The sequence below is a fragment of the Bos indicus x Bos taurus genome, chromosome 17 (assembly GCF_003369695.1).
Source record: "Bos indicus x Bos taurus breed Angus x Brahman F1 hybrid chromosome 17, Bos_hybrid_MaternalHap_v2.0, whole genome shotgun sequence".
NCBI classification, from domain to species: domain Eukaryota; kingdom Metazoa; phylum Chordata; class Mammalia; order Artiodactyla; family Bovidae; genus Bos; species Bos indicus x Bos taurus.
In genome coordinates this window covers 14,045,669-14,068,333 of record NC_040092.1, presented here as the reverse complement: position 1 = coordinate 14,068,333, position 22,665 = coordinate 14,045,669, and the positions used below count along the sequence as shown (strand labels likewise).

General features: G+C 36.1%; 1 protein-coding gene across 2 annotated transcripts in view; it reads left to right on the top strand.

Moving 5' to 3' along the window:
* Window positions 1-22,665, top strand: part of MED13L (mediator complex subunit 13 like) — a 277,887-nt gene that overhangs the window by 133,083 nt on the left and 122,139 nt on the right. For both annotated transcript variants that reach the window (XM_027566693.1, XM_027566692.1), the window contains exon 3: window positions 10,337-10,421. In XM_027566693.1, the coding sequence (XP_027422494.1) occupies window positions 10,337-10,421 (85 nt within the window). The remainder of the gene's footprint in view (window positions 1-10,336; window positions 10,422-22,665) is intronic.

Here is a 22,665-nt window from a genome sequence, read left to right as displayed (position 1 = left end):
GGATTACTCACTGTAATAGCAGTGACAGACAACTGTTTGAGCTTTAGTGTAAAAGGCAATTTGGAGACTTTCTCTGTTAAAATTTTAGTAGCAGCCTGGTGTGTGTGTGTGTGTGTGGGTGAGTGGGTGGGTGGGTGTGTGTGTGTGCGCTCATGCAGTCTGGTGGGGGTGGGTGTGTGTTTGTGTTTCAAATCAGGTTGTTTCTGAAGAGTGGAAGGAAATATTTTTAATTTTTACTGCTCAGTTTTGCCAATGTTGAAATCAATAGTTGAGTCATCTTCATTAAAGTCATTGTCTTAGAGAAAGTTTATAAAATGTTCATTTTGCAGTATTGATGGGTTTAAATGTATATTCTAACGGAATCATATGTCTGGTTTTCCTTTTTCAAAATTTAATTTATCTTGTGGCGATTCCTGTCCTGAGGATGTTACCTTTCTTGTAATTTATGAGCACGTAGCTTTTTTTTTTTTTTTAAATATACTGCTCTTTAATAAACAACAGTAGACATTTAAAAAATCTATTTCAGATATGATGTCTCTTTTTAAAAGTAACATGTTCGTTAAAGAAGATCGCTAACATACACAAAGAGGTAAAAAAGAAAATAATAATTATTCTATTAATTTCAGTGGCTGTTCCTCTAGGCCTTTGTTTGTTTATGTGTATTATAAAATTAAGAGCATATTAATAGCTTGAAAGGATAAAAATTAATAATTACTTAAAAATCTTTGAAAGGAGTAAAAAATGGGGGCAAGTTTAGTTCTTCGAAGTCAGTAACAGCCATTGTGCAAGATTTTTTTTCATTGTGTAGCTATTAAAGTAGCACAGCAGCCTGACTGTTTTCTGTAGCAGTTGTTTTTTGAAAGTCTTGTTCAATTTATCTAGAAATTTAGTTTTATGGTCTCCTTCAGTTTAAAGTTCAGTGGCTTTTCATGGAGTCCTGTGATCCATTGAAATGCTAACTTAGGTCATGTCTCAACTGCTTCAGTGGTGTGTAGAAACCGTCATTAAAATTCTGGTTATCCTGCAACTGGCAGAGAACTCATGCTGTTAGAGATTCCTTAGTTAGACATTATACTGTTAAAATTTTGAATTACAGCTGTGCTTCTGTCTGATAAATGTCAGTGTTCGTCATCATGTAAAGTGGCAAATAGGTCGAAACAAATTGACCATTTTGATATATACCTTATATCTCAAATTCTTATTTGATTGATTAATTGACATTGGGAAAGTTAAAATCCATTTCAACATAGATTTGTTAAGTGATAGCAAGTATTCTACATCCATGAACAATTCAGGGAAATCAGAGCTCTAGGTGGGTTGATTTTATATAAGTAATAAGTCAGTCCATTTAGTTATTAATGACTTCAAATATAGATCTTACAAGGCAAATCGATGGCAGCATAACTGTGATCAATCAATAGTGTTGTATGTAACTGGATTTTTTATGGGTATTGTGCTATATCTCAGAATTAATGTAGCATTATGCTACTTTGTTACTCAGTTTTTTTATAAGTCAATTTTAAGAAGACACTGTAAATCAGCTATACCCCAATTTAGAAAAAGAAACAGCAGATACTTCAAAAATCTCCATCTATTTATCTTGAAAATATTTATTGCAACCCTTAAAATTAAATGGATAAATGATAAATTGTTAAATATTATTATGTTTGCTAAGTATAATTCCTAGGTAGTAGATTTAATTAAAAAAAAAGAAAAACAAAAAAAAATCTAGTGGGCTTTTTTATATATTGCAGATAAAGGTTTGACCACAAAGGCTGTGGGAAAATTATAAATTCTGGATTCAGAGCTGTATTATCTTTATCATTTTGCTTCTGAAATCTAACTGAGAAATAATCTTCTTGTTTCATGTGCCTTGCTTTAATCTGTGTGTATTTCTGGAGTTTGGCACACAATTTGATTTTCAGTAATTTTAATGGCTGAATCAGGAGTGCCATCCCTGGAAAGTGCCCCTCCCCCCTCCAGTATTTGCAGTGGCCAATGTGGTTACTGAACTCAATGTTCTGGATAATAGGTTTCATTAGTTTTGATGCCTGAGGTAAAAAAGCAGTAGGTGGGAGTAAGAAGTGTTTTTGATGTCTAGACGTTCATTTCAGCTGTTGCCGCAATATGATACATTAAAAGGAAATATGTATCATAGCTCTGAGGAAATATGTATTCTTTGAAAGTAATTCTACTTTTAAACTGCGTAAGGCAGGGTGACCTGAATTCTAAAAGCATGAGCTTGAATTTCTTGAAGGTTTCACAATTTTTATGCTCCTCCCTTACCCTATTCCATTCTCCCTCCTCCCTTTTTTCCCCCTTCAAGTAAAGTATGTCAGTTTCATTTGTCGAATTGGAAGAGATATCTTTCCGTGATCTCTGCTGGGAAACACAAAATCATTGAAGTATATGCTGCTTTGATATTTTGCCATATTGACTTTTTTTTCCCCCTGAACGTTTTATATGATTTTTCTTTCAAAGAAGCTTATTAATTCTGCAAGGAACCATGTTTAGCAAAGTTGAAAGAATTTGTAGTACAATTTGTGATGATTTAAAAAAATTATTTGTGAACTAAGCAGTAATTACTGCTATTTAAATTTTTGCTTCTAAAACACTGTCTCTCCACTAAAAGAAAACATTTATGTAATAGTTTCACAGTTTAAATATTTGATTATGAGAATTAGTATATTAAAAAAGGTTAAATAACAGCCATTTGAACAAATTCTGATTATAGCTTTTGCAATTTAAGTTAGATAACTTTAGTGCCAAAATTGTTTTTCTTTGTAAGTAGGCAGTTATGGTTGTACTTAATTTTATTTTTCAGTTTCAGTCTGGCTTTAATCGACCACAAAACATCAAGAGCATGTTTTAATTTAGGAATTTATTTTGGTTGAATTTATTTGGTTTGCCAGTCATTTTTGGTGCATTCATTTTACTTCTTTTGTTGCTTTTATTTCCTGAGACTGTTAACAAAGTTTTAGAAAAAATTTTCCATTATATACAGTAAGTGTATTCTACAGAGACAGTCTTCTTGATAATTTATATTCTTAAGGAGTTAATAAGCATTTTAAGTTGAAACTTGAAAGATCAAAAGAATTAGAAAGGCTTTTTTTTTTTTTTTTTAAGATGAAGACAGTGTGCCCTGGGGAGATGGTAGGTTTCTTAAGGATAGGGCCTAGCATCTGCCTACCTTCTTGTAAAACTTCTTGGCAGTTGGCTTTTCTTCTCAGTCCAATTGGAAGGGAGATAGAGAATTAAGTAGTAAATGCACCTCATGTCATTTATAGCATCTTAACCTAGACTAGCTACTTTTTAACTCCTCCGTCTGCCAGCCCCCCACCACCCCCCCTCAAAAAAAGAATACTTTTTGGAAAATCACAATATAAAGTAAATGAAGTACTGGTTTAAATTTTACCTTGGGTGGGGGGTGTGTCAGATATATTAATTTTAAAAATCTGTGATTTTCTTTGACTTTATCATGGATCTGTACAAATAGATTGCAGAAGCACTTTCAGTTTTACTTAACCTTTGAATAGGTTACTTTACAGTTATTTAGAAAACATTAATTTAAGGTGCAAATTATGAATCCAAGGGGAAATTTAAGTGTGAAGTTTGCCTTTCTACTTGGCATGAGAATAAAAGCTGGGGTGGGGCAGTTTAACAACAAAAACTTACGGAGAAGTATGGTGTAATAGTAGAAAGAGCATTGGGCGTTAGTCAGAAAACTTGGATTTGAATCCCATCTTTGCTGCTAATCCTCTTTGTTAGATATAAGATTTTAGATTGAAACGAATTCCAATGAAATCTGAAAGATGTGGACACACATACTAACAAGTCAATTTAAAACAGGTTTATGAGTATCTGCGATGTCCTAGTCAGTGCAGTTATGGAAATAAATTGCTTCCCTTCAGGAGTTTAATTAATGGACTAAGTTGTATACTTTATTGTTTATAAAAGTAGATACAAAATGATTTGATCCCATTAGCTGTTGAGTGTGAAAGTGAAGTCCCTCAGTCGTGTCCGACTCTTTGTGACCCCACAGTCTGTAGCCCACCAGGCTTCTCCGTCCATGGGATTTTCCAGGCAAGTATACTGGAGTGGGTTACCATTTCCTTCTCCAGGACATCTTCCCGTCCCAGGGATTGAATCCGGGTCTCCTGCAGACGCTTTACCATCTGAGCCACCAGGGAAGTCCTGTTGAGTGTAGTTACATTTAACACCAGATTTTTTAATTTATTATGTGACCATCAGGAAGTTTATTTTTTAAGCCTTAGTTTTCTCAAATGAAGATTAGAATAAAGTATATTGGTCAGTGTTTTTAGCTGCAAACTAAGAAGAGGAGTTGGGTAAGAGAATACTGAGTATTGTCTTTTAGGATCAGTGCTGCATATGTGGTCTGAGAAAACTATGTTATCACCACCAAGCCCTTGATGCTACAGTACCTCAGGAAACTTAATCTTGCAGCCTCTGTTTTTAGTGCTGACAGAAAGTTCTCTCTGTCCACTCCCTTTTGTGTCCCAAGATCTAGGGTCAAAATTATGGTGTAGGAGCACCTAGCATTTAGCTTACGGATCCTTGTCCCACTTGTAGGAGAATCAGCATTTTCGTCTCCTGTTAGGGGTGACTGACCATCTTTGTTCCCAGCCAGAGTTCATGAAGTAAGCAGCTTGCAGTGTTGGGGAGAAGTCAGGTATTGAGTGAGAAAAAGGAATGCTGCGTGTCCTTTCACTCTGTCTCAGAGTGTTGTGAAAAGAGGACCCTTCCCCTGCATCTGCATGCACTGATGGAGTGCTTGGTTCACACTGGGTACATGAAGCCTCAATTAAATGAGAAAGATTGTTTATTCCTGAAGAGAAAACTAACCTTGACTGTTTAAGTTATTTTGCTTTCCTATTAGTGTTTTAAAAGAAAAGAGTTTCAGCATTCAATAGCAGATTTGAAAAGTATTTAAAGTAATTTTGCCTCACAGTGGTTTTCAAAGTCTGTTTGATTTTTGAGAACATTCCTGATTTATAGCCAAGAACGGTTGGCCAGTGATTATTGGCCAAATATCTATTACCAGACTCCAAAAATGTCATTCTAGATTTTGCTTCTTTTGGAATTTTAGAGATTGATCACTCTTGTATTTCTGAAAATTCTGTATGTGAAATTGATAGAAATAAAGTATGTTCTGACTTAATGTTCCTTTCTACAAGTTTATTGGGTATATATAAATAGTTAATTAAAAGGGTTAGTATATTAATGCATTATCCTTAAATCCATAGCTTATATTGATGGTTTTTATTACAGTGGTTAATCTTTGATCACAGTTGCTGACTTCTAGTAAATTATTGACTGCTTTGAAATCTGCAATAAATCATATGACTTATGAAACTTAAATGTTTATATGAAGTTCAAACACTGTATCCTTTTTAATTACCTTTACTGACTTATATTTAAAAATTTACTGGTTAACTTATAGGATAATTCATAATTTTCTATTATTGTTTCAGCTTTAGTATACTTTTCTTAAACAAGAGCTTAATGTGGAGGAATCTGTTTTACTTCATGTTACTACTTTCTTCCCTGTTATTTTATTACATTGGTTCCTAAATTTTGTTATACTGTATAGGGAGACATGAGAATTTAATTAATAATACTAATAAAGATACTTTTTCATATTTTTAATATTTAAAAAGCAAAAACATCTTTCTGAATTATTTTCATCTCTTGTTATGATGGTGGGTTAGTTACTAAGTTGTGTCTGTCTCTTGCTTCCCCATGGACTGTAGTCGGCCAGGCCTCTCTGTCCATGGGATTCTCCAGGCAAGAATACTGGAGTGGGTTGCCATTTCCTTCTCTAGAGGATCTTCACGATCCAGGAATCAAACCCAAGTCTCCTACACTGCAGGCAGATTCTTTTCAGAGTGAGCCAGGAAAGAGACTCTCTCTTTGTATTATTTATAGTGATTAACATAGAGTACATACTATAGATAATAGTATATTATGTTGTTTGGGAGGACTACTGTGGTTGGGTCTGTGGTCTCTTTTTGTTTACAACTGTTTTTTGCTTTTAATAATTTAGGTTAATCAAATATACACAATCCTTTGAATAAAAACAATTATGTTTAGAATACATATTTAGAGTAGGAGTTCTTATAATTCACACTCTGTTCTCATTTTCAACACTAAAAATGTATTTTAAAAATCAGTTTAAGCATATTCCAGAAGCACCCCCAACCCAACCTCCATGCCCCTTGCCCCATTTTCTCATGTCTTTATGTTATGAGCCCTCCTCTCACCACCCCATCCCTGGAAACCACTGAGTGGTTCACGTTACCTCAAGTTTGCCTTTGCAAGAATGTCACCCAGTGAAATCATATGGCATGTGGCCTTTTAAGTGTGACTTTCTCCATTTAGCCTAATGACATTCATTCATGTTTTAGGTGTATCAGATGGAGTAGGAAATGGCAACCCACTCCAGTATTCTTGCCTGAAGAATTCCATGGACAGAAGAGCCTGGTGGGCTATAGTCCATGGGGTCACAAAGAGTCAGACACGACTGAGCGACTAACACTTGAATGACACTCGTTCATGTTTTAGGTGTATCAGTAGTTCATTTTATTTCTGAATGGTATCTCGGTGTATGGATTTTCCAGTGTTTGACCATTCCCCAGTTAAGAGACATTTGGGTAGTTTCTAGTTTTTGTCAACTATGGGGGCAAAAAAAAATTGCTACAGTTTTTCATGTAAACCTAAGTTCTTATTCCACTTGCATATATACTTAGGAGGGATATTGCTAAGCTGTATATAAAGCATATGTTTAACTTCTGAAAAATTGCCAGTCCGCTTTTCCAAAGTGACTTTACTAATATTGCATTTCCGTTAGCAGTATAGGACAGTTCTAGTTACCTGTATGCTCACTAGCACTTAGGATTTTCAGTTTTTCTTTCAAGCCATTCTAATGGGTGATATCTTACTGTGGTTTTAATTTGCATTTCCTTAATGACCAATGATATTTTGAGCATATTTTCATGTTTTTATTTGCCATTCGTATATCTTTTTGGTGAAGTGTCCAAATGTTTCTCCATTCTCTAAAAATTTTTTTTAAAAATTGTGTTGTTTTGAGATTTTTTTTCAACAACAGCATTTTCTGAATACATGTCCTTGACAGGTATGTGATTTGTAATTGTTTTCCCTCCATCTGTGGCTTATCTTTTCTATAGCTTACTATAACTTTCTGTGTTTTTTAAAGAGCTAAGTTATTATGAAGCTCTGTTTAACAGTTTTTATTTATGAATCATGCTTTTGGTGTCAGCTTTGAAGTCTTTGATTAACCTAAACTTATAAAAGGTTTCTCCTATATTTTCACAGTTTTATAGTTTTAGGTTTTGCATTTTATTTTATGATCCATTTTGAGGTTTTCTATATGGTGGGAGGTATGGTTTGAGGCTCAATTTTTTTGTATCAGGATATTCATTAATCCTAGCATCATCTGTTGAAAAGACTGTTTTCTTAACAAAACTGCTTTTGCAAGCTGTGTTGGAAATCAGTTGACAGTATATTTGTGGGTCTATATCTGGACTGACTTCTGTTCTGTTGATCTGTATGTGTATCTGTCCTCTCTGTAGTACCATATTGTCTTATTTATTCTAGCTTTATAGTTAACCTGGAAGTTAGGTAGTGTTAGTCTCCCAATTATAAGATTTACACCTAAGAATTTCATGGGATTTGGTGCTATTGTAAATAGTACTCAAATTGTGAAAAATTTCTAATTATTCATTGTATTGTATAGAAATATGATTATTTTGTGTCTATTGACCTTAACTAACTTAAACTCAGTTTTGGTTCTAGTAGCTCTTCTTTGTTGATCCTTTAGGATTTTCTAATAGTCACGTCATCTGTATAAAGATCATTTCTTCTGTTGCAGTTAGTATGCCTGGTACTTACTCTCTTGTACTGGCTGAGACCTCCACTGTAAAGTGGAAGAAGACTGATCAGAGCAGACAGCCTTGCTTTGTTTTTGATATTAGGAGAAACATTCAGTGTTTTAACAGTATGATGTTAGGTGTAGGTGTGTTGTAATTGCTCTTTTAAGATTTTTTTCAAAGAAAAATTTCTAAGGCCTATTTTAAAAATTCTTGAAATCAGGATAAGATCACTGTGCATCATAGCACAGTGATGTAGTTGGCATTACCTGTGCATGCTAAAACTTGTTTAGTATTCCACAGTGCATGACCAGATAGCTATAACCCTTCCACATTTCAGTTAACAAAGTATTTGAGGATCTTTTGAGGAAGAAATAGAGCTCTGCTTGTTGTCTGAGAGCTTTCCTTTGACGTCTTCTGTTAAGATCAAAGTAGTGCCAACATTAAAGAATATGATGAGGAAACAATCAGATGTGAATGCAAGGTATTCTATAAAACAACTAACCTGGTTTCTTTAATAAATAAATGCCATGTTTGAAAAAAGGAGATGAGATGTTGAGATTAAGGAGTCTTAAGAGATACAACTTGACAGGCAATTGATAGACCTTGTTTAGATTCAAATTTTATATATACTGAAGTACTTTGGAGTGGGGTGTGCTTCAAAAATATATCAAGGAAAAAAGAGAGAAAAAGGAAAGCAGTGTGGTTGAAGCAAATGACACTGTTGATAATTTGGTGTTGGAATTTATTTGAGGCCTATTATTCTACACTAAAGTATGTGTGAAGGTTTTAATTATAAAAGTTCCTGTGTTTTTAATGTGCAGAATAGGTGCCACCAACTTGGAAGAAAATCTTGGAAGGACGAATGGGATACTTTTTTCATAAATACTGCATCATCAACACTCTTTATGGCACTAAAGACTATAGAAAAAGCTGAAACCAGTGACTGTTTTGAAGAGTAATTCAGAAGAGCTGGGCTTTGTTATTAAGTTTTAGGAATTTTTAGCTTATGTTAGGAAAGAAGAGCAAATTAATATGGGGTGTTCCTTTCATTGAAATATATTAGCTTGCTTTCTCACTCAGAAAAGCTCAACCCCAAAGATAAATGTGTGAAAGTAGAGATTCATGATGCCTTTACAGGACTGTAGAAAACGTTTGGATGTTTTGTCCTGAGCAGAGATAGTCTGTTGCTAGCCGGAATGTTTATTTGCTATACTTTTATTTCCATTTATCTAGTTAGAAATAGTATAAAATGTCTCTTGTCAGAGGTTAATTTGGAAAAATCTGGTAGGTCATGATAAGCCACATAGGAAGATAAAAAAATTACCTGACATCCCAAGAAAAGAAATATTTACACAGTTTTATCATTTAAAAAAAAAATTCGTATAGAGAAAAACCCCCAAATGTAAGTATACTTTTTCAAATTCTAATTGGAGAATGAGGAGATGCAATTTGAAAGATAGTTGGTGCGGTAAATGCATGGAAAGTACATTGTGGATTTAACATGTGTTTTAATTCTGTTACAATTTTCTCCGGTGAGTACTTTTGTCAAGACAGCATGTTAAAAAGGGAGAGGAAAATTTTCATCTGCAAATGTTGTCTGCATCCTTTGAATATTTTGCTGTGTTGAAATGAACTAATGTAATTTAGAAGAAAATTAGCTATCTTCTCTCAGGCATTTTATAGTTTTTACATATGAAAAGAATGTTAGGAATGCATGAGGTATATTGTTGGTCTGTTGGATTCTCTGGTGTTAAAGTTCCTTGCGGCTCTTCAAGTGATGCTGCAGCATATTTCAAAGGCAAATATTAAACAAATATTAAAACTTTGCCAAATGTTAAACATTAATGAAATTATGAGTTCAGGAAATGAATTTGATGTTATATTAAGATTTAATTTTCTGACATTCTCCCTAAAACCATGTTTTAAAAATCCTATTCAGATACCTGCTTTCAAAACATTTAGAGAAATTTGTGTAATGTTCCTTTTTTTTTGGATTTTCTTTTTTGGTTTTCTCTCTGAAAATACGCATGATTACCTTTGTATTAATCTGTGCCATTTTGTTATTTTAAGTAGAACCTTAGTAAAATTAATCTTTGAGGCACTATTAGGTAGAAAGAGTAATTTGAGATTTTTGGATGGTTTCAGACTTTGCAGAGGCAGGTTGGTAAGACCTTTGTGTGAGGGGGATGTGCCATGCCCATGTTTCAGTAACTTTAAAATTGAGACATTATTCCCTCTGTACATAAGTATTTTATGACTTTGGGCAAGGATTGAACTTATTTTCTGTTTCAGTGTAAGTTCATCTACTTAAATTAACTCATTAACTTTGCTTTAGAAAAATATTTTTAAAGTTTCTTTTATTTTTATTTGGATGCCCTGCTTACTGGTTCATTTTTTTGTTTTGCTTTGTTTTGTTTTGTTTTCAGTTGTGGAAGAAGGACTCTGGGAAAATGGCCTTTCCTATGAATGTCGGACGCTGCTCTTCAAAGCGATCCACAATCTGTTAGAAAGGTAAGAGAAGGAGCGGCAGCATGGTGGTTTTGACACCCTAGTGTAATGCTAGATACTCAGAAGGTTCCTGTAGCTCTCAAAACATTTCACATACAACTTTATGAAATTTTATATAAACTTCTCGTTTTTTTTTTAATATTGATATAATTTCAGACTTACGGAATTTTTAGAAATAGCCCAAAGAACTCCATATATCCTTTTACATAGATTCACTTACAGTTTCTCTTTTGCCCAATTTGCTTTATATTCCATGTGATTCCTCACCCTCTCACCCACCCCCAGCTTTGCACTCAGTGTGTGTTGTGCGTGCACATGAGTGCATTCAGATTTATTCCCTGAAACGTCATTTGCACAGTTGAGATTCATTTTTTATAACTCTAAAGTATTTAGGCATACATTTCCTAAGGACAAGGACATCCTCTCATGTAAGCCCATAGGAAATATAACATTGATAAAATACCATTATCTAATCTGTAGTTCAACTCAGCTGTTATCATCTGTCCCAGTTATGTTCTTTTTAGCTTAACCTCTCTCCCGCATGCCTCCCCCCCGCCCCCCCCAAGATTAGCCCTTAATCATTCATTATATTTAGTTCTGAGGTCATTTTAAAATCTGGAAGAGTTCCTTAACTTTTCCTTTTTTTTTTTTCCCTTGGGGTCATCATTGACATTTGGATGGATTCAGGCCATATGTTTTATATAATGTCTCTCAATTTGAGATATTTCCCTCATGATTAGATGTACTGTATACTTTTTCAGTAGTGACACCATAGAAAAGGACTTGTTAACTATGATCCTTATTTCTGTCTTTGATATTAATAAGTAATTTGTGGCCAGATCCAATGTTATTGTTGTTCAGTTGCTAAGTCGTGTCCGACTATTTGCAACCCCCTGAAAGCATGCTAGGATTCTCTGTCCTTCACTGTCTCCTTGAGTTTGCTCAGACTCATGTCCATCAAGTCAGTGATGCCATCCAACCATCTCATCCTCTGCCGCCCCCTTCTCCCATTGCCCTCAGTCTTTCCCACTGTTACGTTCTTCTCCAGTGAGTTGGTTCTTCGTATCAGGTGGCCAAAGTATTGGAGTTTCAGCTTCAGCACCATTCCTTCCAGTGAATATTCAGGGTTGATTTCCTTTAGGTTTGACTCGTTGGATCTCCTTGCAGTCCAAGGGACTCTTAAGAGCCTTCTCCAGCACCACAGTTTGAAAACATCAATTCTTTGGTATTCAGTCTTCTTTATGGTCCAACTCTCACATCCATACATGGCTACTGGAAAAACCACAGCTTGAACTATACAGATCTTTGTCGGCAAAGTGATGTCTGCTTTTTAATACACTGTCTAGGTTTGTCTTAGCTGTTCTTCCAAGGAGCAAGAGTCTTTTAATTTCATGGCTGCAGTCATTGTCTGCAGTGATTTCTGAGCCCAAGAAAATGAAATCTGACCCGGTTTCCTCTTTTTCCCTATCTGTTTGCCATGAAGTGATGGGACCAGATTCCGTGATCTTTGTTTTTTAATCTTGAGTTTTAAGCCATCTTTTTCACTCTCCTGTAACTTTCTGCCATTAAAATGGTATCATGTGCATATCTGAAGTTGTTGATATATATCCCGGTGGTCTTGATTCCAGCTTGTGAACCATCCCTCCCAGCATTTCGTGTGATCAAATACAATTGTGTAGTGTTCCTTTTCGTTATCAAAATCTAAATCACTTGTTTGAGCTTCTATTGATGGTTCTTGTATATCATTTATTACTATGTGACTTTGATGTTAATTTTCAAATGTACCATTCCTTCTATTTTTATTTAGTTGGCATTCTTTTGTAAGGAAAAGATTTTCAGTTTCTTCCATAGATTTATGCATTTATCTGTCTCACTTAATCTTTTTATCTTTATAATTTTGGAAAAAAAGGGGTTCCTGGTTATTCAATGAATTATAGTTTATTATTATCACTTAATTTGATGTGTAAGTTCTTCTGGATTTGTCTGGGGGAAGTCCCTTCATGATGGCTCCTGTGGTTTTTTGACCTGTCCTCCTCATTTGAGCACTTCTTTACTTCCATGTAAGAGTATGTCCCAGGCTCTGGATGGTGTTTTAAGGGGAGAGAGCTAAGAGAAAGAATGGGCTATTTAAGAATTTCTATGGGAAAAACTTTGTATTTCTTTCCCTGAGTTTATATATAGTTCTTTTAGGTGATCAAAACTGAAAGGGCGTTTTAGTACCTTTGTTTTTATCTCAGCTATATCTAGGGTTATAGTGCTACAATAGAACTGCTTAGAAAATGTAGTCTAGGTCAGTTTGAAATAACTTCCTTATTTTATAAGAAAGTTAATTGTGTCATATGCAGTGTGACGTGTAATAAAGCTTGAGTTCTGAAGAACTTTGGGTTAGATCTTGGTTTGGTTTCAGGGTCTGTTACTTGGACAGTTGCCTTGACCTCTCTTAAGTCTTCGTTAATTCCCTTTAAATTAAATAGAGGATGAAACTCCAGTACTTTGGCCACCTCATGCGAAGAGTTGACTCTTTGGGAAAGACTCTGATGCTGGGAGGGATTGGGGGCAGGAGGAAAAGGGGACAACAGAGGATGAGATGGCTGGATGGCATCACTGACTCTCTGGACGTGAGTCTGAGTGAACTCCAGGAGTTGGTGATGGACAGGGAGTCCTGACGTGCTGCAATTCATGGGGTTGCAAGGAGTCAGACATGACTGAGCGACTGAACTGAACTGAACTATGCATTTTGACGTTTTGTTAGATAATGTATATGATGCCTTCCACTTAATACTTGACCTGTTTTCAATAATTTTTAATTCCTTTTCCCCATAAAGTATTATTTGGCATATTTTGATTTGGATCCTAATATAAGTTTATTTTGAAGCAAAGAAAACAGTGTTTCTTTGAGAAAATAATGAATAATTATGCTGTTTGGCTCCCTTCCTACTATTAGAATGGATGAGTTGAGATTCTTTTGAAAATTTGTAATAGTTTTTTGTCCTTTAAAATAATGTTCTCTTTTCATCAAACTTTAACTGTGCTCTGTGAGTGAAAATTACCCTACTCATGAGACAGGGAAGCATTTTGCATGGTTGTTTTTAGCTGTCTTTATTCATTGTCAGTAGAAGCTGGGTTGGCCAATACATACTTGCCCTTTTGTTCTTCTCATAGCTTAGACCACTTGCTGTAACTTACTTCTCTCTTTACAACCTAAATTTGTTGAAATACAGTTCACTATCTTATTCTGAACAATTTTCTGTTACATCTTTTTTTTTTTTTTTTAGTTGTTTATTCAACAAGTCTTTGCGGCAGGCACACAAAACTCTTTAGTTGCTGCATCTGGGTTGAACCCTGGCCCCCTGCATTGGGAACATGGAGTCCTAGCCACTAGACCACCAGGGCTCCATTTCTATTTAGATAAGATTGACTTTCTGTTTTGATGAGATTATCTCTCCATTTCTATTGAGATAAGATTGACTTGTTTCCCAGGTTGAATATGTTTAGAGTTTCTAGCATGAAAGCCAAAACTGAGGTTATTGAAATGCATCATCAAAGGATGTATCACTTGAAGGGTACTTGTGCTTCCTGAACCATTTTTTCCCTTCAGTTTGCATTTTAACAAAGCTCCTACAATTTATTTCTTCTCTTAATTTTTTTAACATACAAAACTGTTTAATTAAAAAGTAATTCCATTAACTATTTTGAGAAGCTGTCACAGCTTAGCAGTAGTCATATAAATGGATCTTCTATATGGTTGCTAGTGTGTACAGAATGATGGGTCACTGCAGTGATGCATAAAACATAATTTCATTATAGAAATTAAGGTCCCATTGTAAACTTCACATAGAGTAAGATCAGTTCATTCCCTGTTACTGTTGATTAGTGCTTAGATAATACTATAGTGATACTGTGTAGAGATTTTCTTAATCTTTTTTTTGATTTATTGGGCTGTGCTGCACAGTCTGTGAGATCTCATTTACCCTACCAGGGATTGAATCCAGCCACAATAGTGAAAGTACTAAATCCTAAGCATTAGACCACCAGGGAACTCCTTAGATTTTAAATTCTAAGGTAATTTGACTTCAAATATTTTTCATTTACTCTTGAGTAAATCTTTCATTTACTCATTTCTCCCGTAACTTTTCTGTATTTGCATACAGTATGTCGTATATATTTGGCCTGTGTCATCTGTATTAAAAAAGACAGAAACAGAAGAAAAAAAAAAAAAAAAAAAACAACCCACCTCACTACTGCTTACTGTAGAGCATTTTCCATCAAGGTGTCAGACAGGAGCTAACATATCTGAAATTTTATATGTCTTTCCAGTGGCACCCATTTCTCAAAGTCCATCTCTTGCCTGTCTTCAGAGGCAAGAGATATTTTGGGTCTTGGCTTTGCTAATTATATATGACATGGGCAGACGATTTAAGTCACCTGAATTCCTATTCCTTACCTATAAAAGGGTGAAGGGCTGGTTTCCTCAGCACAGTAACTTTCTTGTTAAAAGAGCTCAATAAATGGTTAACTGCTATTAATATTAGCTAACAGAAGTATTGATGTTACTGTTGCTACAGTTGGACACAACATTAATAGTCTGTTTACCCAGCTAATTATGGAATTCCATTCTATAATATCCTTGTTAATGTGGTCATCTGTCCTTTCCTTGAGTACTTCTGATTATGTGAGCCTCGCTGCCCAAGGGAGTTCTTTTTATCTTCTGAGTACTCACTGTTACAAAGTTTCTTATGCTGAGTAGAAATCTGTATCCCTGTAATTTTCTTTTCTTGATCTTGATTCTGTTCATTGGGGGTTGTATATAATTCATCAGTCCAGCTTCCCTGTAGCGGCCTGTTCACTAGCTTGGTCCCCTGAGTTAATTTGGAGTTTCCCCAGTGGCTCAGTGGTAAAGAATCCGCCTGTGATGCAGGAATCACAGGACACACAGGTTCAACCCCTGAGTCGGGAAGATCCCGTGGAGGAGGGCATGGCAACCCACTCGAGTATTCTTGCCTGGAGAATTCCATGGGCAGAGGAGCCTGGCAGGCTACATTCCATAGGGTTGCAAAGAGTCAGACGTGACTGAAGCAGTTTAGCTTGCACACACTGAGTTAATTATTTTTTCTGTTTGTGGTTCTTTACTATATATCCTTATATATTTTTACTATATATATCCTCACCCTTTCCTTCAGCCTTTTAGGATTTCCTCTAGTCAGTCCAATTCTCTTCATTTTTTTATTGCTACTGGCCTAATTTAAGACTTCATGGGTGTTTCATGTAGTATTGCAGTGGCCTCTCTAGTCAATCTGAGCAAAACTCTAGGAGATGGTGAAAGACAGGGAAGCGTGGTGTGCTGCAGTCCATGGGGTTGCACGGAGTCAGACATAACTCAGTAACTGAACAGCAGCAGCAACAACTTCAGTCAGTCAGGTTAGACTCAGTTACACTGCAGTAACAAAAGATCTGAAAGCCATACTGGCTTCTGACAGTTGAAGTTCATTTTTTGCTCACGCTTCTTGTCCATTGTGAGTCGTTTACTACAGCCCTTCTCTGTATCCTCTTCCCTCCAGGCAGGAATTATACGGTTGGGGCACCCCTTGTCAAAGACTCCTGGTAAAGAGCAAAGAGCAATGGCAAAATATGTAATAGCCCATTGAAGCCTCTGTTCAGAAGTGGTACATGGCATATCTGCTTATATTTCATTGACTAGGACATTTACCACCAAGCTTAAAGTCAGTGAGTGAGAAAGTATTAACTATCACTGAGAGGTATTAAAGTCCCACGGCCAAGCTTGATGTCAGTGGAAAGGAAGGGGTAGCACATACTGGGAAAAGGATACAGTCTACCATGTCTCTTAATTAAGCTCTTCTCCAAGAATTATCTTCCAAACAGGTGCTAGTTATATTACTAAAACCAGATACGTTTCTGAAACACAACTATTGGTGTATGTGTACATGTTTTTAAAACCTTTGACCATGTTGGCTTCTTTCGGTATTTTCTTCACCTGTGATTTCTGAGTCATTTTCAGTACCTGAAAGTATGTAGGCCTTCTAAGTTTTATATCATACGATCATTGTTATTTTTCCTCCTTTCTGAGAAAGGGTGCTGCTTGTTTTCTTAATGTGCAGTTATCCCTTTTGGCAAAATGACTAGAATAATAAAATACCATTAATTTTTTTTTATTCCTATAGAATCTCTGCCAGTTTGACTTGACTCCACTGTACCTCACCTTTTTGTGCCTGCTCACTCTCTTTTAAAGTAATGCTCTATTTCAAACTGTTCTTAATCAGTCTTTGCAGCTTCATATGGGTTTCTGTATGTATTTCTAATGAACTTGTCAAAGGTTACACTTTGTATTTTAGGTTTAGGTTGTCTCACACTCCTCATTAATAGAAAAGTACTAAAGTACTTTAGCTGTGAATAAATTTTGGAAAACAAAAACTTGTAGTCTTTTTTCAGACGTTTCTTCATTTTGGCATTTTTAATATTACAGATATAATGGCTGTTGCTCTTATAATTTGTATAGTTTCCATAATGTACCATACCTTCCCAAGTAACTGTTTAAATGAAGTGAAACATTTGATTGAAAAGCTTTTAAAACAAATTCAGGAAATGTGTGTAGTTCATATCACCCAGAGTTTTTATTATTGCCTCAGTGATTTGCACCATATATGGGACTTAGGAAAATCTTGCTTTTGTAGCTTTGAAGACATACTTAAAATGCCTGCCATGATACTGTCAAATTGCAATTATGTGTGGGTATATGTGGTAGTATACTTTAATTTTAATTTTCTTAAGCTTTTAGAATTAAACACAGCTGATTTTGATGGAAAGGGGTTTTTTTTTGGTTTTCTCCCCTCTTCCCCCCCATCCCCCCCCTTCCCTCCTCTAAAATGCAGATCATTGGTTTGCACACAGTGGAAGATTACATGGGTCTTTTGATGCCATTGTGCTCTGTCCAGTCCACGCTTACTTCTTGGTGGTGTTTAGTCACTAAACCATATCCGACTCTTTTTTGATCCCATGGCCTGCAGCCCACCATGCTTCTCTGTCCATGGAACTGTCCAGGCAAGAATACTGGAGTGGGTTGCCATTTCCTTCTCCAGGGGATCTTCCCGACTAAGGGGTCAAAGCTGAGTCTCCTGCATGGGCAGGAGGATTCTTTGCTACTGAGCCACCTGGGAAGTCCCCATGCTTACTTAGGGAGACTTTAATCTGTGAGTATTTGATTTTTGTAAAACATAATGGCTCTTCCGAGTCATCCATTGGTGCTGCTTTTTTAATGGATTGTTGGCATATTCCCCCCATGGAAGTTTATAACACAGCTGTAAAATTGCCTTTGGTCTGGAGCTTCTAAGTTTGCCAAGAGTTGGTATTTTAAGTGAAGATACTCAATTTGGAAAAGGACATTAAAAATAACATGGAGAGGATTAGAATTATATGATAACAATAATATTGCATTTGTAAATTAGTAGCTTTCAATACCCTATGGTATTGTGATCCAGTAGAGGTGATTATCAGAGGGCAGATGAGCAAGGTCCTTGTATGTGGTAGTTCAAAATGATAAATATATTTCAAAATGATAAATACATTCAGTAGAGGATAGTGAGTAGTGCAGCCTTAGTTGAAGAAATGGTGATGTAACACTGCAACCTTGAGGGTCCTGGGGTAATAAATGTAATTAGAGCAGGAAATGACTAATAAATTCTCATTTTATTGAATTGCTGCAGTGTAGAGTTCTTTAAAAGAATTAGAAAGATGAGGCTTTAGACCTAAGGCTTTAGACCTAAAATATTTATTAATATTTTTAGGACTGGGAAAGGATTAAGACTTTAAATTTTAAATATAAATGTATTACTATTATTTGTGTGGTTAGAGAGTAGGATCAGACACTAAATGTTCAAAACTATTGTAGAATGGGCTTTTCAGGTTAGGCCAGTCCTACAAAAGGCCTTAGCCTTACAGAGATTTTGGAGAGGATGGAAATAATAGGGATTACTTGGTTGGAAGAGACAGCATCCACTCGGGCACAGTAGGAACCCGAAGTACTGAAGATAGAAGGGATCCGTTGAAAAAGATGTCTTTAACCTTAAATTGGACTTCTCTGGTGGCTCGGATGGTTAAGAATCCACCTGCAATGCAGGAGATCTGGGTTCAATCCCTGGGTCGGGAAGCTCCCCTGGAGAAGGGAATAGGTGCCCATCCAGTATTCTTGCCTGGGAAATCTCATGGATGGAGGAGCCTGGCAGGTTACAGTCCATGGAGTCACAAAAATGGGGTTTCTTTTATTTAGTTGGGAATTGGGAGCACTGCAGTTTCTTGGGAAAATACTTCTTTGCATACATGTTTGATATAGATTGGGCTGCTGAGGTGAAGACTACTGCTGGTGAGGTATGAAGTTACATAAAATTTGGTGTATTTGAACAGCCCTGTAAGTAGATGCTTGCACAAAGGGGCAGTTGAGTTGAGCATGTGGTGGAGGAATGCTGTCCTTGGACTTTTGTATCTAGGAAAGCTATGGTGCCTATGGAATATGAGGGCTCAGAAGGAGCCGCAGCCAGTGTTGGCTCCCTTCTAAACCTCCCAGCTATCCTACCTGGGAAATGGATTGCTGATTTATGCTGTGGTTACTGCTGTGGCTCTTGTGATCTTACGTCAAGTCTGCCTGTTGTTGTGGGATTAGAGATTGGGGCTTGCCAACTTCAGAGTCAGGTTGTTCTTGTAGTCAATTAACTTAATTATTTAGAACCATTTGGCATGATGCAGAATCATGTGTCCACAAACACACAACTGGATTTCTTTTTTATTTTTTGGCTCCTGTTTCTTCTCTTCTTGAAATAGTGATTTTTAGGGAGGTAGTAGGGGACTTGGGATTATTTCCAAAAAGAAATACTTACCTAGAATATTACTTACAGAACACTTTATAAATCTGAAAGCACATTGTGATCTTTTAAGACATTGTTGTACTACTTTACAGAATTTTGTCATATTTTAGTAGTAAGGTGATTTTTTAAATCTCAACAATAATGAGTGGGATTACTGAGTGGATAGCCAGAGTTAACTGATAGAAATTCTTAGCACTATTTGTAACGTTGATTTAAAGCAGTTTTTGGCAGATGAGGTATATCTCTAGGTTTACATATTTGTCAACTTAAATATAAATTTTGTCTCTCAAAAAGAATAAAAGTTAATACGGTATAAAAGAGGGAAATTGTATTTCTGATATACTGTAGTTTTTATATCTTAGCATTATCTCTTTTGGGATATCCCAGATGGTCCAGTGGTAAAGAATCCACCTGCCAGTGCAGGAGACGCAGCAGACAAGGGTTCGATCCCTGGGTTGGGAGGACCCCCTGGAGAAGGAAATGGCAACCCTGTCCAGTATTCTTGCCTGGGAAGTCCCATGGACAGAGAAGCCTGGCGGGCTACAGCCCATGGGGTTGCAAAGAGTCTGACACAGCTGAGCATAGCACAGCATTCTCTCTCTTTTAAAAAAAAAAAAAAAAAGCTTAATTTTGTTCTTCAGGTATAATTAAAGCATAGGAATACTAGTGCCAATATTCCTAAACATTGTTAACACTGGACAGGGAGGCCTGGCGTGCTGCAATTCATGGGGTCGCAAAGAGTCGGACATGACTGAGCGACTGATCTGATCTAATTTTCCACATATTGAGTATCCACTATGATTTTAGTCTGGAGTGAGTTGTGATGGGCTGTAAGGAAATGAAATATATATATTTGCCCCAAACACATACACACAAGAAAATTCAAATAACAATGTGAGGTTGCCCCTGATTAGTGGTTACAAACAAGAGGAGTTTCAGTATTACACTGTGAATAGGAAAATACTCAGCGTATAGCATTCATTTCTGACATACTTATTGAGCACCTATTACTTTTGAGCAGAACATAAAGCATATTGCATATCATGACTCCAAATATACGAAGTATATTACATGAATCATGACCCCAAAATGATTGAGAAGCAAGGACTTATTAGTATCTCAATATATTATCTGCTACTGAGCCAGCATAGTTCCAGGTATCAGTCAGGTGGCAGAACTGTCTTTCTTAGCAGAGCCACATGTCTTCTCACAGTTCCTCCCATAGCATAAAGCACAAGACTCCAGACGGAAATACTTTCTGTACTGCTTAGTCTTGAAGGATTCATGTGTATCACTGTGTGTGTTTATGAGAGAGAGAGAGAGAGTGTGTGTGTGTGAGAGAGATTGTTTGTTTTTTTGGGTCAGCCATAGTGGAGATTTAAGAGATTGCGGAGTATAAAAATTAATAATGATAGTTGCTGAGTTCTTTTAACCTGTTCATTGACTAAAAAGAAACTTCTTACCCATCTCTACATCTAACAGCATGTCTGTACTTCTCTATTGAGTTGGGAGTCAGAGGATAGAGAGGGAGCACATTCAGCATCTTCACTCATTTGGTCCCAGACTTCTCTGAGGTACTTGGTGACTTTGCTAACGTTCTGTCACATCACTGGTGACAGGGTTACTTGTGATAGCTCCCTTATGCAGAAGTCAGGCAGGCAGGCAGTCACAGATCTAGAACAGTATTAAAAACATGGCTTCATCCAGTGCAACTGTGCATTCTCATGTTTTCCTTCCAGTGCGAGGAAAATCACTGATCATGTAGACACTGGTTATTGGTTGAAAAATCACAAAAGTCATTTATGACTCTGATTTGGAACCAGATGTTTTTGGATTGAAGGAGCAGTCGTTTCCATAGCTGTTTTGTGTATTAGTGGTAATAACCTTTTGTTGACATTGCCTGACAAAGAAATATGATCTGTAGTGGAAACTCCAGGAGATGTATTAGCACAGAGTAGACCCTCAGCATTTTCATTAGCTTTTTGCCTTTTGCCTTTGTCCTTGGCTGTGCATTGCTGCTCCTCCACTCCAGTCCCTCATTTGTGCTGGAATGAAAATTGTGAATAGAATTTGTTGCTTTTACTTCATAGAAGGGCAGGGGTTTTGAAACAGACTACACGTTGTCCTCTTTAATGAGAGATGTTATACTGTCAAAAGCCTTGGAGTTTTTTCTTTCCATAAACTGTAAATTCATGTTTTCTCTGTTATTGAACAAATGGGTTTTTTGAATTCTGACCTTTAAGACTTATAAGCTAATGAATACATTATTTAAAAATGGTATTTAGTAAGTGAGGATGAGTGTCAGTAGAAGACAGTGTTTAATGTTTGGTGTGACTCTGTACATGTCCTGTTGCTTTCCATTATTGATTTTAAGATATACCTTCAATTTAGTAATAGCTTTTGGAGAATAAAGAAACATTAATCAATTACAAGATAAACTTGGACTTTAAAAATGAATAAAGAATTGCATGAATGTGACAGCATATATGTCATCTACCTAAAAAATGCAATTAAGTCCCTTAACTAGAGAATAAACTGTTAATTTTATTTTTTAGTTTTGCTTCTTGAGCACTTCCATCTTATGGGTTTTCCTTATTTTCTATTCTAACTTTAATGGAGTCATACAGTCTTTAATCCTAAAAAGCAAGTTTATTTATAATTTTAGAACAGTCTGGTTACTTTGAAAATGATTTTTTTTTCATTGTAAATTAAGGAAGTTTGTTGTAGAAATAGTTTTCAAAATAAAGCTAGTTGAAGCCAGTGGCTTTTTGATGCAACACTGTTTTAAATTGGCTCTGCCCACAGGGAGTTACATTGTGGCCAACAGAAACTATTGCCATTTACTAAGGCATCTAATCTGTAATGAGTTGGGTGAAGGTTTGAATTGTTTCCATCCTCCTTGATGGAGTGGGAATTACAGAGGCAAAAGCCACGTGCAGAATTGCCTGAATATTCAATAAAGAACTTCTGTGCAGCTCTTTTGCTGGTGGGTACAACCTTGTGTAGAAGAATTACATCTACCTTTCTGACAGGTTTTCTTACAAAATATGTATGATTTCATTGAATAGTGTTAGAGATTACTGTATTTCATCAATTTCAAAATGCACATTCTCTCCCACATTTTTATATTTTCAAAATCAGTCATATTCTTTACAAATGATGGCAGCTCACAATTGACTGGGTGGAAGTTATGATATAGTTGTCATCTGCCTGTATTCCAGTGAACTTGGTCATGGCTATCTGTATTGTTGTCACTTCAGTTGAATTGTATGCATTTTTGGTATTATATCAGTTGAGTTCAGTTGCCATTAACATGTATTCAGAAGGAGTACCCTGTGACTTGACATGGGAAAATAATGTACATAAAGTGGTGT